Source organism: Neomonachus schauinslandi, chromosome 4 (assembly GCF_002201575.2).
Source record: "Neomonachus schauinslandi chromosome 4, ASM220157v2, whole genome shotgun sequence".
NCBI lineage: Eukaryota > Metazoa > Chordata > Mammalia > Carnivora > Phocidae > Neomonachus > Neomonachus schauinslandi.
Window position 1 is genome coordinate 148287261 of NC_058406.1, and position 18003 is coordinate 148305263.

Sequence of the window (18003 nt, forward strand, 5' to 3'; positions counted from 1 at the left end):
GAGGCACACAAGGAAATCCAAAGCCACAATAATAAAGAAAAAGGAAAAAACAACAACAACTAAAGAAATCCTCCTTGGCTTGTTTTTCCTGGGTGGCCAGGCAAGGTGTGAAAATCCGTATCTCCCTCGGGGCTGGCAGGTGGAAGGTTCTGGGAAGGCTGAGCTCCCTCCTCTCCCACCCGGCTGCACGTCCAGGCTGTTCCTCCCACCCTCTGCCTCCCCCGAGGCCAGCTCCTCGGCCTCTCTGCAGTCAGGCCTCCCCTGCCGTCAGGGGCCAAGGCGGCAGGAAAGGCGCCGCTACCTGCAGCCGCAGGACTCCACCACCATGTCCTCGTACTGCTTGTAGACCACGTTATTGCCCGCGTCGATGTACAGGATGCTGATGGGAGTCAATTTGGTGGGCACACAGCAGCTGGGCGGGGTGGAGCCGGGATCCATGGAGTTCATCAACGTCTGGATGATGGCGTGGTTGGTGGGCTCCAGGTGCGAGCGCAGCGGGAAGTCGCACACGCCTTCGCAGTGGTAGGCCTCGTACTCCAGGGGCGCGATAATCCAGTCGTCCCAGCCCAGCTCCTTGAAGTTCACGTGCAGGGGCTTCTTGCTGCAGCGCAGCCTCGACTTCTTGCCGTGCCGCTTACCGTGGCGGCTGGCGAAGGCTGTGCGCCGCCGCCGGCGGCCGGGCGAGGGCAGCCAAGGCCCGGCGTCCGGGGCGCCCGACGGCGGCGGCCACGACCCCTCGGCGCCGGCGCCGCCGGGGCCCGCGACCTCGGCCGAGCCCAGCTGTTCGCGCATCTCGGCGAACAGGTTCTTGCGCTGGGATCTGGTGAACACGACGAGCAGGGCGCGCTCCTGGGGGGGCCGCACCCTCCGGCCGAAGCCCAGACTCCGCAGGTCCGGGGGCGGCGGCTGCTGGGGCGCCGGCGCGCGTGCCTCGGCCTCCCCGGCTCCCGGCTCGCCCCACGCGGCCCGCAGCTCCAAGCACAGCTGCTTCCAGGGCTGCTGGCGCAGGCCCTGCCACACGTCGAAGACTTCCCAGCCGGCCCGGGGCGCCCCCTGCGGGTCCAGGGTCCGCGCGTCCAGCAGCAGGGGCGACAAGCAGGGGAAGAGCTGCACGTGGAGCGGCCCGGCCGGTGGCCCCCAGGGCGTTGCGGGCTCCTGGCGAAAGAGCCGCAGCTCCGCGCCCACCAGCTCTTCTTTGTCTGAGAGCGTGGACACATCAAACAAATACTTCTGTCTCCGGAGAGGAGTGTGCGAGAGATCGTCTGCGAGATAAAAAATCATTACAGTCAGTTTCACTTAAGGGGGAGATCAGCCCGGTGCTCTGCGGCCGCGCCCGGGAGGAAAAAGGCGGGCAGCGGGGCAGGCCGGCTGGGAGTCCAGCTCGGCCAGTCCGGGGCCTGACCACCCGGCTCCCCGCCCGGGCCCGTGCGCAGCTAGGGGAGGGGGAGCACCAGGGCAGGCCTCCCCCCCCGCACCACCCCCTCACCCCCCGGTCAGCCCGGGACTCCCAGGGCGGAAGTCGGTGGCTGCTGGAGCGGCGGCTGCGGCGGCGGCCTCCCGGGTTTTCCCCCAGGAGCCTGCGTAACCACTAATGTGCCCTTTGTGGTCGTGGGCCCGGGCCGCGCTTCCCCCAGGCCTCCTTTCGGCTGACTGGCTCGTCGTTCTCATCATTCACGTCTCGGTCCAAATGTCGCCTCCTCCGAGAGGCCATCTTCGACCACCCCGATCTAAAGTAGCCTCCCTCGGTCACTATCACCGGACCCGGGTTTATTATCTCACCCCACTTAGCACTATCTACGGTGACCTCGTTTCTATTTGTCTCCTTAGTGGTCTTTCCCAGCAACACCCTGCCCCGCCTCCACCGGCCCATAGGAGCTAGGACCATGTCCTGTCCTTCGTACCGCAGCCATGCCTGACCTGGAGTACATGCTGGTCAGTAAGTGGAAACTTCCAGAGCAGTTATTCTCACTCTGGGTGCCCCTTATAATCATCCAGAAAATTTAAAAATTACCAGTGCCAGGGCTTGCTTTAACCAATTGAGACAAGGTCTCTGGACAGAGCCTGGGTCCTGGGTTTTTGCTAGATTTTGTTTGTTCATTTTGGGTTTTGTTTTTGTTTTTAAGCTCCAAGATGATTTGAAGATGCAGCCCTAGTTAGACCTCCTGGTCTCGGGGAGCGTTGCTGCCCCTTAGACACTTTTGCTGAAGTATTTAGGCCCAGCACAAAGCTGACAGAATGAAGATCTGCTTTGGGATTGATTGCTTGCTTGCTTGCTTGCTTCCTTGCTTCCTTTTTCAAATTCACCAACCATTTTAACAACCTACAAAAGAGCAACCAAGCTTTCAGAAGTCTGCCGGGGGGTGGGGGTGTGGGTGTGGCAAAAGAACACACACACACACACACACACACACCAGGCAACTATCCATTGAGAAGACCCTGCAGTCAATGAGAAATACATCAGGAGAAAACCTCAAACACACACACAGTGACATTCTCCCCTCCACCCACCCACCCAACTTGAAATCTTGCTTTGGAACTAATCTTTTGAAGATTAAATTTTTGGTTACAAATAAGAAAAAGAAATTTAGGGCACATAATTGGGGGGGAGGTGCAGGGAGTAACAGGCTTTTAAGATCCAAGATGAATTCTTTGGGACCAAGGCAAAACTTGACTTCTTTTTTGACACATTTGTGCATGAAGCCAACCCCACTTCAGTGTGCAAGGCGGAAAGCTAACCAGATTTTCCTGGGCTGCCTTCTCATAAAATATTTACAACCCAGCAAATACAAAAATCCCCAAAGCCCCCAGCTTTCCCCAGAAGCTGGTAAAGTTTGGTTCGATTTCAACAGTGAAAGTGTCACTGGGTCCCAGTCAGACCCTCACTGCCTGTCCGATGTAGCCCCGGGGCACTGGACCTGGAGCCTCAGCCAAACCCAGTCCCCACTACGGGCTGCCTGCAGGGCAGGCTACCTCACTCTCAGGCACATGTCCCAACCTGAGATGGAGCTGTGGGAAGGGTTAGAGAGGTGAAGAGGGAAAAGCTGCTGGAGGCGGTTGATTTATGGAAGCCAAGACCTTCAAACCGACCAGGGTCACATTAAAATCAGTGGGAACTCAGCACACTTTCTTCTCCTCCTTTAAAGAAACCTGCGTCTGACAACCTTCAGCCACCACCCAGATCTCTGGACCTATTGCCTTAGGCTTCACTTTCTTGCCTCTCATATTTCTCTCTCCCCCAACGAAGGATGTGATGAGAGGGACAAACCGAAGGCATTTGCTGCACCAGCTAAGTATTGTGAGGGCTGACATATTTTTCATCCTTACTTTATCTGCAAGCACAGACCAGTTCTGTGAGGTAGATAGTTCCCATTTTACAGGCGGGAAAACCAAGGTTTGGAGAAATTAAGTTGATTACTGAAGTCTGACAGCTAGTAAGTGGTAAAAGTTGAGATCCAAACTTAAGTCTATTTAATTCCAGAGTTGGAACATTTAGCCACTAAGCCCCACTGCCCCATTGCCTCTCTATTGGAGTGCAGGTAGTAGAGTTTAAAAGCAACCAGCAATGGCTGGGGTATGAGGGATGGGGGATACAGTCCAAACTACATTCGCAGGCCTTGCTGGGAATAAAACATGGACGCCAGAAGGAAATCATTTCCATCTCTGCTTACATAACTCTTAAGACAGTTTGTCACTGGCTGGAGAGCATAGGAAGGTGTAAAGGGTAATTTATTTCTCTCTCATGAAACATGGAGAAATCAGCCTTCTTTTGTTTTTACTCTTTTTCTAAAAAAGTGGGGGCTAATAATGGTTAGTCTGTATGGCCGAGTCACATTTCTCTGGTCCTCAAGAATGGTCAGAACAGAGGAAAGCATCTGTAGAGGGCTCTGCTGATTCTGCAGCCTTGGGATTTCTGATGATCTTTCTAGCAAGACCAGCCAGCTCGTGATCTTTCCAGGGCTCAAGGGAAGAGTGCAAATGGGGACTTCATTCTGTAACCTGCCCCCTTCCCTTTCCATACCAGCTCCATCCCACAGCTTGAGCAGCCACGCCTGCATGACTGTGGACACCCTTGCTCACAGTTCCGGGCTGCCCAGGCATGTTTCACTGGTGTCCATACACTCTCTGCAGGACAGACCCAATGAAGCAGCTGCCCGGGCCCTGAAAGGGGGCCCTGGGCTATTTGGGCAAGAGCTCTATGGTTTGGGTACCACAGTAGAGTAGTAGCTCTCAAGGCCACTAAACCTATAAGCGTCCCTAAATCTGCAAGATAAGCATCACATCATACAGCATCACCCTTGTTAGAAATAGAACTTCTCACTTCTCTCAGGCCCTAGGGGGTTGTTGTGGAGCCCAGAATTTGCATTTTTCTCAGTTCCCAGATAATGCTGATTCTGCTGGTCTGGGATCCCACTTTAAGAATCACTAATTGAGATGAGCATGTTCCCTTGGCTCTTTAGATTTCCCCATTTCCCCACCTTGTGGATCAGGCGCCACTGGGGGCCGGGCAAAACAGGGTCCTCCAAAGCACAGGACCCAGAGCAGGGTCTAAGGTGGTACGCACCAGAACCAAGTCACTATTTCTCTCAGCTCCTTTTTGCCCCCACTCCACAGCCACCCCCACATTTTTTTTTACTCTTTCTGCCACATGTACTCTCACTGGGTCTCCAGAACCTCTAACCCCTTAACAGAGGGTCCAAGAAGGTGGCAACTCCGCACAGCTCTCCTACTGACTACATTCCCCACCTGTCTGGACCTGCTCTGGAGCCATGAATCACAGAAATAGCCCAGAGGAGGCATCCGACCTGGGGAGTGCACACACCACCAGCCCCTGTGACCCTGAAGACACTTTGCCTGCTGACCTGGCATCAAAAAGCCTGGCCCTGCCACCATGGCCACCTGTGGGTGGGAAGCCAGCCCTTCACATTCCCTTCCACAAGCCTCCTCTCCCATTAAGTCCTGTGTAAATGAGGGCTGAAGTCCTTTATAAATTGGGGCCGATAGCATCAAATGACCCTCTCTCCCATCCCCCTCCCTAGAAACATGCACTTTTCATTTGGTCTGTGACACTTTTTTTTTTTTTTTTTTAACAACTTGGAAGTGAATCCTAAGCTTTAGGCCTTTAAATTGAAATCAATCAGTAATAAATCATGGGAGTTTTTACTTTGCTTTTAATTTGCATGGACCTGGTTTGTTACAGCTTGGCTCAAACCCAGTTAACTCAGTGTTTGCTGTGTATTAGACGGAGGTACAGACCTTTCAAGTTACAATTGCTGAATTTGTGCTTATCAATTTTCCCAGGTGGGTGGATAGAGGAAGGAGGGGAAGGAGAGGAGAAGGAAGGAACAAACTATCTGCATATTTGAAGAAAAGTCTTCATAAATAGGTCAGCCTTTTTTGAATTAAGAGCAAGTTGGTAAAAGGCTGAGGTGAGGAGACCTCAAACATGCACATCTGGTATGGAATTTGATAAACAATTTTTAAAAAGAAGCAAATGAGGACACGGGGGAAAAAGAACTAATCACTTGCAAGGTAGGCACTATAACACCCATTTTAAATGAGAAAATTGGCCTAGGAAGGTAAAGTCATCAGTGCAGGTCGAAGCCTCAGTGCTTGGCTGGAGGAAGCTAAGAAACACACCAGATCAGAAAGGAAAGGATGCTCAGGGCACCAAACACCGGACACCCGGGAACCTGAGCCCCAGGAGGGCAGCCTCAGCGAGAGACGCGCAGCGGCAGGGAATGTGTCTTGAGGGTCCCCCAGGGCTGTTCCTGCTGGGGCCAGCTCAGCTGGGCCACCCTGCTGAGGGTTTCAGAAAACCCGCAGCTTTATTTGGTTTGGGGCGGGAAGGGCCCGCACTGCATTTTTTCCAAGACATCTCTGAGATATGTAGGCTGCTTGAGGTCCCTCTTCAGAGTCCTTGCGGGATTTTCTGTCACTCGTCGCGCCGAGGGTGCCCCGCGGCCCCAGCTCTCTCAGAGAGCTCCTCCGTGCGCGTCGGGCTCCCAACCTTTGAATGGCCAAGCCTCTGGCAGGCCCGTACCCGCCTCTACCCGCCACCCCGCCACGCGTCCCGCCGCACGTCCTCCGAAAGCGCAGATCTAGGGGTGCGACTAGGCGGTGGCTCAGAGAGCCGAGATGATAGTGGGCTTTCCCACGCCCACTTCCCTAGGTGGAGGGATGGGAGGGGCAGGATCGGCACCCATCTTTACAAAGAAAACTCCAGATGTCTTTGCAGTTAAGCCTTTCCCCCAACCCCCGTCATTTTCGAGCCAACAGCAGCACTGAGCGCTTCTGGGGCGCGCCTTTGCGGCAGGCACGTGCTCAGGGCTTTGATGGGCTCTGTCCCTGAATCCTCACCGCGGGGTGTGAGGCCCGTTCTACCGTTACACTCATTTATAGATGAGGAAACTGGGGTTCTGCGAGGTATCTTCACTTGCTCAATGTCCTGCAGCTAGTGAAGGGCAAGATCTGAAGGTCCTAATTCCTAAGCCCTCCGACCTGCGGCCACGCCCCCTTCCACGGCTCTGATTGGGCGGTGGTGCAAAGAGGGAGGGAGGACACGCGACACACATTCATCACCAGTGCCATCAACTCCCGGCGAACTGGGTTCCCCCGGGATCTTCTCTTTTCTTCCTTTACTAGAAGGAAGAAGATCTCCACGCAGGGATTTCATGGCTAGATTTGGAGTCGCTTGTTCCCTAGATCACTCAGCTTCAACACTGCCCTGAGGTGCCAAAGTCTACAGGTTGGAAATAGAGTCCGGTGTACAGGGTGAGTAAAAATGAGCCACCAGCCCTCTCCCCTGGGGTGTGAAGGCCTCTGAGTACTTCGTGCTCCAACGATTACCCTCTCCTGGGACACAGTAATAACCTAAGCCTCCCCCTGTATTCTTGTCCTGAATCCTGGCCCTGTTGAGATCTGTTGCAAACTGCTGAGCTCACTAAGCATCCTCACTGAGGGGCAGATTCAGGAGGCAGTCCACACAATTCAGCCTCTACTGGGTGCTCTGGCTTGACCATCCAGAATAAAAATCGTAATAGCAAACACTGGTGTAGCAATTACCATCTGCTGTGCATAATCTAAATTCTCATAACTCACTTAAGCCTCAAAACTAACTATGGAAAAGAAAAGGATATCATTACTATGCTCATGTTATGGACCAGAAAACTTAAAATACAGATTGTTGAATAGTAACTTGCCCAAGATACGAAGAGGTAGACATGGCAGTCTGGCTCCAGTATCTGTGCCGTCACCCTGGACATCCCAGCCCTTGAACTCTGTGTTTGGCAGAAACCCTGAGAAGGCTCCTGCTCTTTCACGCAGCCCATGCTTGGGGGAAGGGCATCAATCTCTGGTCTCCTAGAGTAAATCACTTCCTAAACAGCAGAACTGAAGGGATGTTAACAACTGGAGTTTTGAACGAAAACTTACAGGGAAACAATTCTCTCATCTACAAAATGAAGATAACACCAGCTCACAGAGTCACTGAAAGAGGGGCAGCAAATGAGAGAAAGAGTAGGAAAGATATTTATCTGAAGACATGTGCAAATATTGGTTACTACTGACAACATGGAATTAGCACAGGAATGTAGAGTCTAAGAGACATAGATTTGAAACCTGATCTGTGACTTATTGGCTGGGTGACCCTGGATACTCTAGGTCACATAATCTCTCCCAGACTCATATGCCTCATCTGTAAAATGGGAGAACCATCCCCCACTTTGCAGAGTCATTGTAAAGGTCAGAGTCAAGGCACCCATGGCCGGGTGTGCGTGACACACAGAAGCGCCCAGTGAATGCAGTCAATATTGCTATAACTGCCTACATCCAGGTAGGCAGAAGATGCACCTATACTCCTTTTGGCCTTCTTTGAGGAGAGGCAATCCACTTATTTCGGCAGGACTTCCAGAAGTGAATGAAGGAAAGGTGCTGCTGGGCAGAGGGGTAAAGAGAGAAGCACGGACTTCCAGTTCCTTCCTATTCATCTGAGGTCCAGGGAAGTGTAAGGCCCACAGGGGTTGTGGCCTCACCCCCATCACATGGATCCATCTCAGTGCCCCTGTGTCATTATGTCATCCACTACTGAGGTCTCTCACACAACTTCCAGGTGAACAACGAACCTCCAGCCAGAACCTCATCAAGGATAGGTCCCTCCCAGCAGGTTCCCTCCTCTGTGGGCTCAGGGCCAGCGCTAGCCCAGATGCTAATCCATTTGGCTCCCTGGCTGGGCAGATGCAGCCCTGAGAGGCCTGGGGGTTGGTCTCCTTGCCCCACTCCTCACCTCCCACTGTGGAGCCCTTTTGGCAGGGAGGAGGCACGATCTGTCCACAGAGCCAATCTGGGGTGGGGATGAAGGTGACATTCCGGATGTTCTTCACCCGCAAAGGGCCAGGCACATTTGGTGGGGAGATGGGCTGTAGCAATGAATGGCCCCTGAGGCTGAGTGCAGGGCCCAGATGCAGAGCAAGTCGCCTGAGAAAGCCCAGTCAGTGGGCGGGTGTGTGTCTCCTCACCACACACTCACCCGCCCAGCTTCTCTCTGGATCTCTTGGCTTCCTGTGTTTTCTCCAATAGCGTGCCCTGCGTTTCTCAGCTTCTTTCCTCCTTTCAAAGATCAGAGAGGCCCAAGGCGGGTCCTCCACGGAATCTGGAGAGGCCTCTCTAGTCTTTCTCCCAAGCCTGGCAGACAGCGCCCTCCTCCCTGCAGGAAGCCTGGGGCTTGTGAACCCCACAGGATTAAGAGGCCTGGTGGCCCGCCTGGATCCCACAGAGAAATCCTAGTGTTAGTGCACCATGCTCTGGCCCAGCCAGAGGCAAATGAGTGAGGGTGGGAGGGGAGGGAAGGAGAACCCCAGATGCCTCCCAACGGAAGGCAAACCTCGGGGGCCCTCCTAGCCTCAGCACAGCCTTCTGTGGCAATAAGGCCAGGTTCTGGCGGGAGACAAGGACCAGCCCTCTCCCCTGAGCACTGGACACTGCGCAACCCCAGCCGGACTCCCAAGGCACTTCAAGGAGATTTCTTTTGTTTCTCTACGATGAAATGGATTCCTTGTCAAGTGGGGTCCAAGTACTTAGTGCGAAACCTCGTGGCCACGCGTTCTTGAGAGGGGTTCAAGAACCAGTGATTCGAAGCCGAGATCAAGAACACTTCGCGGGGCTCTCTTTTCAGGGCAGTCTCACCCAGGGCTTCCAGAATCTGAATTTGACACCACTGCAGATGAAATCCAAACGGAAGCCCGGTACTATTGCCACAAGCTGTACCCTTCTCTTCCCACCTTTCCGCCGGGTCCCCATGTCCTCCGAAGGTCACTGCCCTTCCCTTGGAGCTGTGCGTGCAGGGCCCGGACCGGGTGATGTGCCAGGGGCCCCAGCAGGGTCACTGGGAGCCCACTGGAGCCACACAGGCCCAGGGTTGGAGGGAAGGAGGAAATGCTGCCGCGAAGCAGCCTTCAGGGGTGGAATACGATCAGGCCTTTCGACTAGAGAGTTTCGAGATCAAAAGTAGAAGAAAAGGTTCCCGTTTTATTTGGTTTCTCCTCCACGACCAGTTCTCGGGTTTGCAGGTGGGGAGAGGGGTTCAAATTGGCGTGTTGTGTGGACAGGAAAGGACTTGAGTGCCCAGGGCTCCTGCGCAAGAGAAACCTCAATGGTGAGCTCTTGAAAGTTTTGGGCCGGGCGCGGCTTCTGAAGGAGGGGTAGTGGAAACTCTGCTCCACTGCGCTCACCTTGGGCTGACTTCCGAACTAACGTCGCAGCAGAATGAGATTCGCGGTGGCAGCTGTGGACCATCGTCTAACATTCAATTTCCCTCCCCACAGGGCGCGGGAGCCACAGTCTACCGGGAAGTGGGATGAGGGCTGGACCGAGGTGCCTGGAAGCCAGATTTGCAAAGCAGGCGCACGGATTTTCGTTGGTTCCTACGTTCTTTAGGGAGGGCAGGGGGGCGTGTAAACCACCGGGATCCCAAAGCCAACCCTCCGCGCTGCTCCTGCCCCCACTTTCTGCTCGGCTCGGTCAGCTAAACCGCTTCCGACTGGGCCAGAGGCCCGCCCTTCTCCTCTCCAGCACGCCCACTACCGCGTCCCTAAGCCGAACTCCGCCCCCAGACCCCCGGGCCGCTGGCGGCGCGGCGCGCGCATCTTCTGGAAAGTCGGACAGTGCGGCCGGGCGCCTGCAGCGACTCACGCCACGCGGACCCAACCCTCGGCCCCCAGCAGCGCTAATGGACTGTCCTGGAAGGCAGAGAACAGCAACCCTGGAACCCATTAGGCCGACGAGGACCTATTTAATTCCTATAAACAGAAGACACCACTTAACCGCCATTGAGCTTAAAAATAAACAGCCAGGGCTTTAAGAGAGGCGGGGGTAGGGTGGGGAGGGGCGGGCAGGGAGGCGGTTGGTGCCAAGCAACGAAAGGACGCGGAGGACCCACGTTCCCGCTAACCACACCTCGCGGCCTCGGCTGGGATACCGTCCCCGGGTCCAGAGAGCAGCGTTTGCCCAGGGTTATTCCATACCCGAGGATTTATTGAACCAATGCCCTTCACTTTACTTAAGAGCCCCCCGGGATTATTGTTGATGCGCTCTGCATCGTTTACTGCTCGCAGCAGTCCTGCCAGGAAACCGTTTTCGTTCTGTCCTATCTCTACCATAACATCTTTCTCCCACCTCTGCGTCCCCTTCTCTTCTCCTTCCCCTGTCGCCGCCCCAGGAAAACGGCACCAATTGCAAGGAGGCGTGCCTCCAGAACCCGGAGAACTCCGACTGGGAAAAAACCCGGTTGCGTTAGGACCACCTCCTGTGCAACGCCCGCGTTCCCTTAGGGTCCAGGCGGCGCGCAAACTCGCAGGTCGCGAGGGGGAGGTTTCCTGTCTTCATTCAGTTTGCGGAACGAGGGATTCTCAAGGCCTGCCGTGGGCTGTGGTTTAGGTAATTTTTGTTTTGTTTTGTTTTGTTTTAATGTGGAGAAAAGACAAGGATGTTTGAGCACGTTTTTCGATCCCCTCCCCCACCGGCAACTCTATCGCGCAAACTCCCAGAGCCCAAGCGCCTCCCGCGCTGGGGAAAACGTTCGGAGTCCTTTTCAAATTAGCCTCCCCTGCAGAGGAAGCTCGCCCTGAATTCTGGCCCCACTTGCACTTTCGCTGCAGAAGGTACTAGGTGTTCCTAACTTACTTGCTAAGGTGGCCCTTGTAAGAGTCTTGTAAGGCAACCCTTAAGACCTTAGGGATGGGGGTGACAGTAACTGATACTTAACAACAAGCCAATGGCTAAGGCGTTTGTGGTTTGTGGCCTTTAAAATGTTTTAATGATTGCAACCAGAAGAGAAGAACAAACTCCTTCTTTAAGGCTTCCTTCCGTCACCCCAGGCCTTTTTCCGGGACCTTCCAGTCCACAGGCCTGATAGAAGATCATGAACCTGGACAGCAGTGCAAACCCCACGCCGGCGCGCACGCGGGCGCGCTCTCACACGCACACTTGAATGCTCAGCAATCCTTTTCCAAGGCTGTTCCCTCTTTCCGGGGAAATAAAGCCTAGATTGGAACCTTCTGCCGGCTTCCTCACTTGGCCGTCTGGTCTGCATTAGTGTTTTTATAAGGGACTCAAACAAATCGAATACAAGGTCACCAAATAATTAACAGTTGCGAATTCCCTCCGTCCCCATTAAAATACTTCCCTGCTTATATTTCATTTTCCGTTTGCCAACGACAACAGGGTCGGGGCAAAAGCGCTTCTGCGTTGATTACGCCACTCTGCGGCCCAGGTCCACCCAGAAACTCGCTGTTTTGCATAAACATGCTGTCCCAGACGAACTTCAATCGCGAGGGAGCTCTGCAGCTCTTAGAATACCCTCCCCGCAGCACGGCTAGCCCAGTTGTCCTGCCCTGCCCCCAGATAATCGCGACCCAGAAGGTAAACCAAGAAGCCAACAATGGGCGGTGGCAAACTTTTCAGCGATTCATTTCTAGGGTGTCAAGTTCCGATGTTCCGATATTCCGATCTCGTTTTTGGTTTTTATCTGTTCCCTACTGCCTCCTTTCTGAAAAGGCTATTCTAACAACAATAACCAGGAAAAAAATTTTTTAGGAGTCTTCTTATTTCCAAATCATCTGGAAACCGAACTCGCAGCAGTATTCCTAGACTCATTTGGTTTCTTCCCAAACCAAGGGGGAGGTTTCTTCCCCCCTTGTTGGAATTATGTGGCACTTCTCACTCCATAAACGGAAAGTCTGAGGTTTGTTTCTCTCTTTCTCTCCCCCTCTATCTCTCAGCCACGTTGAATTCACAGAAGTTCCAACTGTCGGCCTTTCTCAGGCCCCAGGGTTGGGGCCCTAGGGCTCCAGTACCAGCGGCCTTTTAATGGTTCCACCATGCACTAACTGTAATTTCTCTATATCCAACCTGATCCATTCTGATCTTATAACTGCACCAACACACACCTGCACACACTTTCCATCTTTGTGGATTCAAAATCATTTTAAGAGAACAATATGGAGGAATATTTAAAGATCAGGGATAGCAGGGTTTGTGCCTTTCCAGAGAGCACAAAGAGGAAGCAAAGCACAGCACGGATTCGGACCCTCAAATCCAAAGTTCCACTCCAACTCCAAACTGGATCTTAAGAAATCACCGAAGAATATCAGACCAGATGGGAAATCTGCCCATTTTTTTTTAACTTCTGCTTCCTGCCACCATCCTTAGAAACCTCCTCACCCTTTACCCTACCCGTGTAGTGCCATAGTTAAGCATGCAGGATCTAGAATTGGATATGCGCTTCACCCCTCTGTATGACCTTAAGCAACTTGCTTAACTTAACCTCCTTGTCTTCCTTAATTCACCTGTAAAACAGTGATTATAGCACTTTCCCCAGGGGTTGTTGTTAGAATTAAATGAAATAATTCAGGTAACAGATTTTAGCACAGTACTTGGTATGCAGTAAATGCTCAATATATGTTGGTTAGTATTACCCCTGGATGTTTGGAGAGCAAATCGAAAGGAGGGACATTTAGAAAATAAAACTTGCAGTAAGTTCTCCTCTTTGGGTGTGTGTGTGGGGGGGGGAAGGTGGCAAGGGTGAGGTAATAGAGAACGTGCTATCTTTATAGACGCAAAACGCTCTTCATTCACTTCCGACTGATTTTTATCCCTGCTTGCCCACTCTTAATCTCAAGCCTGAGGGGTAACTTTTGAGCTTCCGGGGTTCCCGGGCGAGGAAGGCTATTTACAAATATTGTACGTGAGCAAGGAGTTCTTGCCTCCTGAACAGGCTTCAGAATTCCTTCCATTTTCTTTGCTCCTCCCCCTGAGGGTCCCCAGCTCCGCCAAGCCAAGCCTGCCGCACTCGACGGCGATTTAAACATCCCCGAGGCAAGGCGCCAAGTCAGCGCGGCTGGCCCAGCTCTCGGCTGGCCGCGGCTCTTCCCTCCTTGCCCCGCCATCCACGGGGTGGGGGAGGGGATGTAGGCGGGTTTGGCGCGGTTCAGAGTCCCCACGTGAGAGGGGCGGAAGTCCTCGCGGGGAGCCGGGGATGCGCGGCTGGCGGGTCCCTTCCATCACGGGAGACTAGACACCGTTTGATGTGTTATGACATGAACCCTCAATTAGATCGCTGAGTTGAAACACTCCAATCAGGGGCCCGATGCTAAGCAAGCCCCGGAAGGTCCAGCCCGAGGTCACCGCCGGTGACACATCAAATCAAAATCAGTGAGAGGGAAAGTGAGGCTTTCCCTTTATCAAGCTGGCGCTGTAGCCCGCAACACACCCCCTCCTCTGCGCGCCCCCTCCTGCCTTGGGCTCCGCACTCCTTCACCCCGGAGCGGCGTGCGGCGAGCCGCACAGCCTTCCCAGCCAACTGACTGCCCTTCTTTGCGTTTGCTGGGAACCTGAGAGCGTGGAGGAGACCGTGCCTTCGAAGCTGCGGTCCAAGTGGTCACTCCCCGTCTCCTCTGGCTGGGGACCGCGTTCCAGAGTTGAAGCCGACGTCTGGATCTTGGTCCGGCTAGCCTGGAGACCTTGGCTCGGCAACAGAGGTCCCCTGGGCCTGGGCTCGCAGCCAGTCCCTTTCCCTACCTCCGGCGCCCGGGGACGCCCACCGCGGTGCCGGGGGAGAGGATGCAGCGCCCGCAAGGGTGAAGCGAGCCCGCGTCTGCGCGGGACCTGAACTCCCCAGAGACCTCCCACTCCTGCCTGCACGCCCCAGGCTTCGGTAGACACCTCCGAACAGCCTGCAGGGTCTCTTGGTCCCGTGCCAAACTCGCAGGGTGAAGCTTACGAGTTAGGGGTGCCTGCTTGGGGGAGGGGCGGAGATTCTTGCCACTTCCTTTGGGGAAAAAACTTGCGCCCAACCGCCTGCCAGCCTGGGCCTCCGGGATTCCTTCCCCTGGGGAAAGGCCTCTCGAGCTATTTTCTCTGAGCTTCCTTAGTGTCTCCACTAGGGATGTGCAGGGTAGTCTTTGACTAGAGGAGTAGAGAAGACGGACGGTAAAGACGATTTGGAGGGAGGGAGACAACCGAGGCAGGGCAAAGACTGGAGGGGGGGAGGAGGGGCGAGCTGCGCTGGCAGCACGGAGGTTAGGGATGCAGTTGCAGCACTACGAAGAAGCCGTGCGTATCTGCAAAGGTGACTTTAGTAGTCCTAAAATCACCATAAAATAGCAGGCGTTAATTTGCCGCCCGGACCTTTCAGCAGCTCATGAACCTCTCTGACCTCGGCTGCAGCGGCGAACCGAGCGTGGGCAGGAACCCTGGCCCACAAGGAAGGTGGCTACAAGCGTGGAGGCTGGGGTCTGAAGCCCGGGAAGAGCCCGGGGCTTGGGGGCCTGGGGGCTCTTAGCCTCCTCCGAAAAGCTCGGTGGACGAGCATGTACTCACGGCAGGCGGGGAGGGAGCAGCCCCGTCCGCCTGAACCCTGGCGCTCGCCGGTTCCCGAGTCACCCCACTTTCATTGACCTGGAAGTGGGAGGAAGTGGGAGGCGGGGAAGTGGTCAAAGCCGCGAACCTAAGTCTCTATCCTTAATCTTTTTTTTTTTTTAATCTTCTCCTTCCTTTCTTCATGTCCCCTTCCTCCCCTTTCCCTTTTCTTTCCTTCATCTCCCTTCCTTTCCTGTCTCCTTCCACGTTATTGTCTCCCCTCTTTAGGAGCTGAGTTCCTGGCGCCTGTGGATCCCTCCTCAGTTTCTGGGACCAAGGGGAGCTCGAGGTTCTCTCGGAGGCACTCACCGCGCGGACGAACGCGGGTGGCAAGGAGTGGGTGCAGGAGTTTCCGAAGGCGCCCACTCTTGCACCCACGCCCTCAGAGGGGACCAGGGACAGGGACCCTGGGAGCTCAGAGAGAGGAGCGATGCCTGGCTAGAAAGGTGGATGTGCATATCCATGCACCCATATGAATTAACTACCAACAAATCCCTGGACTTAGTTGCCCTGCCCCTGCCCCGTCCTGCCGGTTGCTGCCCCTGCCTTAGCAGAAACTACTCGCTGGCCGTCTCGCAGCGGTGAGCGCGCTGGAGGAGCAAAAAACGCCTGAGGGCGCGGGGCTCCTGCCGGGCTGATGATCCCCACATCCAGTGCAGGGAAGGGCTGAGAACCCGTGCAGCGGCTGGGTCAGGGCATTGCCCAATGCAGTTCGCGGACTTGTTCCTCGGACCGCGGGACTTGCATCTGCCGGCTTTTCCCCCCCCCCCGTCGGGTGGGGGCTCGGGACCTTCCAACCCCCCCCCCTGCCCCCTGTCCCCCCCCCCCCCACCCCGCCCCGGCCCGGTCGGCCACGGCAGCTCAGGCCTTGTACCGCGCTCCGCGCACAACCCGAGACCCCGTGGCAAGTGTGCCCTCAGTCCCCGCCACGGACCCTCTCCAGACCCAGTCATTTGCCTGCCACCTCCCGTCCTCCACGCTTCCTCCACCAGCCACCAGACGAGCGGCCACCGAGCTGCTTTCTGCAAAAGACAAGAGAAAGAAGGAAGGAAGGGAGAAAGGAAGGAAAGGAAAGAAGGAAGCGAGGAAGGGAGGATTGCAAACTGGAATAAAATCTGCAGCCGCAATCAGAAACTTACTGGGCTTGAGAAAAACAATTTAAGAAAAGAACGGGGGGAGGTGTCCAGAGCAGGAAGGGAATTCACAAATGTAGCCTCCTGCCAGAGCCGGAGCAGTGCCGTGGCTGCGGAGCTCCAGGGAGAGAGGCGTGGGGCATCTTCTTTGCCACTTACCTAGTCCCCTGTCTACAAAGCTAGTGATCGTATTAGCCGACTTGGAAGACTGGAAAAAGCTGGCATTGATGCCCAGCTTCTCGGCGATGGAGTAAGTCCTGTAAATTGACAGCATGTACTCGTGGGGCACCACGCGCGGGCCCCTGCCGGGAGGCTCCTGCGCTTGGGGCTGCTGCGGCGGCCGCCGCCGGGGCTCATCCTGTGGCCGCGGTCCTGGCTCGTGGCGCTCCAGGGGCGCCCGGGCCGTGGTACTACTGTCTCGTGGCGCCCGCGGCATCTTCCCTTCCTTGCGACTTCGCATTCCCTTGGCAGAGCCCAGCTCCGCGGACGACGAGGAGGAGGAGATGGAAGCCTGCTGGAAACCGGGCAAATCCCACAGGAAACTGATGAGGAAGACGGCCGACAGCAGGACTCTAGGAGTATCCATGGCGAGCGAGTGGCAGCGTCTCCCGGAGAGGCGGCGGCGCAGGGCGCGAGGGGCACGGAGCGGCTGGACAGCGGCCGGGGCCCGGCTCCTCGCGCGGACTCCGAGTGCAAGGAGCCGGGTCCCAGCCACACAAACTCCGGCCCTGCCACGCCCCCTCCCGCCCCTCGCCGGGAGGGGAGGGGAAGGAGGGGAGGGGAGGGGAGAGGAGGGGAGCGGAGGGTGGGAGGAGAGGCGGGTGGTGCGGCCAGGAGGTGTAGGGGAGAGGGGCCGCCGTGTGTCGGTGTGGCTGGGAGGCGCAGCGCCCCCGCGGGACGCGCGCGGGGTTGCCGGGCGGCGTGCGCAGAGCGGGCCCAGAGCGCTGGGCGGGGGAAGGCGGGCGCGGTAGCCCGGCGGCGGGGAGGCCGGGAGCATCCACAGCGCCAGAGTCCCCCGAGCACTGTCCGAAGCTCGGTCCCCCCGGGGCGCCGCGCGGGCCCTAGGGCCTCGCCGGTCGCCTCCACTGTCCGGGGAGCGTGCAGCCCGGGAGGAGGGAAGCGGCGGCGGCGTCCCCCAGAGACGGCTCCCGGCCGGCGCCTCTGCAGCGGACTGCGCTCTGGCTCCGGGTGGTGGTGGTACCGTCTTTCCTCGGCCCCAACCTCCAGGCCGGCAGTTCACTGCCTTCAGGGGCCAGCCCGGGGCCAGCGAAGCCTCGCCGCGTCCCAGGCGCAGGGCCCAGCCCCGAACAGCCCCATTCTCTCGGTGGGGTACCGCTCTCCACAAAGACAGGGCGTCTGTTCCCGACCCTCGAGGTCAGGCAAAGGCCACGAGTCTTTAGAGTCTGGATGGATGCTAAAAGCTGCCGCGCTCTACTGCAGGCCCCAGCCTCTCTTCTCGCAGTCCCCAGCCTCTTCTGACGCTGGCTTTAGCCGGTTCTTTTCTCCTCGGTCTGCTCCCCGGTTCCTCTTTCCTCTCGCGGCCTGGCCCCCGCCTCCACGGCATCCCCATTTTCTTTCTCTTCTTGCCCTCCCGCCTTCAATCCTTTCTCCTTCCCTAAGTTCCTTCTGCATTCCAATCCCCCTTTCCCCAGCCTGCTTTTCTTCGCACATTTCCCTCCCATCTCTGCCCTCCCACCCTCTCCCCCCGCCGCCTCCCCCTCCTCTTTCAGTGGACCCCTCCCTTTGCAGCTCTTCCCCAATCTGTTTCTCTTCAGCCCAGCCTCGCCCCATCACGAGTTTCCTTTATCTGTCCCCAGATTCCCCGTGCGTGTCTTCCCCGCCCACTGCCTCGTTCACTCCCGGGCCTGAGCGCTGGAAGTCAAGGCGGAGGGCCGCTTCTCTCCCACAGTGCTCTGTGCCCTGGAATGCTAGGGACGTAGAGTCTCCTTGTGCATTTATT

At 56.1% G+C, this 18003-nt stretch overlaps 1 protein-coding gene across 1 annotated transcript; it reads right to left on the reverse strand.

The window, feature by feature from the left end:
* Positions 1-297: 297 nt before the first annotated feature.
* On the reverse strand, positions 298-16629 carry GDF6 (growth differentiation factor 6). Its single transcript, XM_021688679.1, has 2 exons — positions 16203-16629; positions 298-1262 (listed from the first exon to the last, which is right to left on the reverse strand). The coding sequence occupies exons 1-2, from the start codon at positions 16627-16629 to the stop codon at positions 298-300; spliced, it is 1392 nt and encodes a 463-aa protein (XP_021544354.1).
* Positions 16630-18003: the final 1374 nt, after the last annotated feature.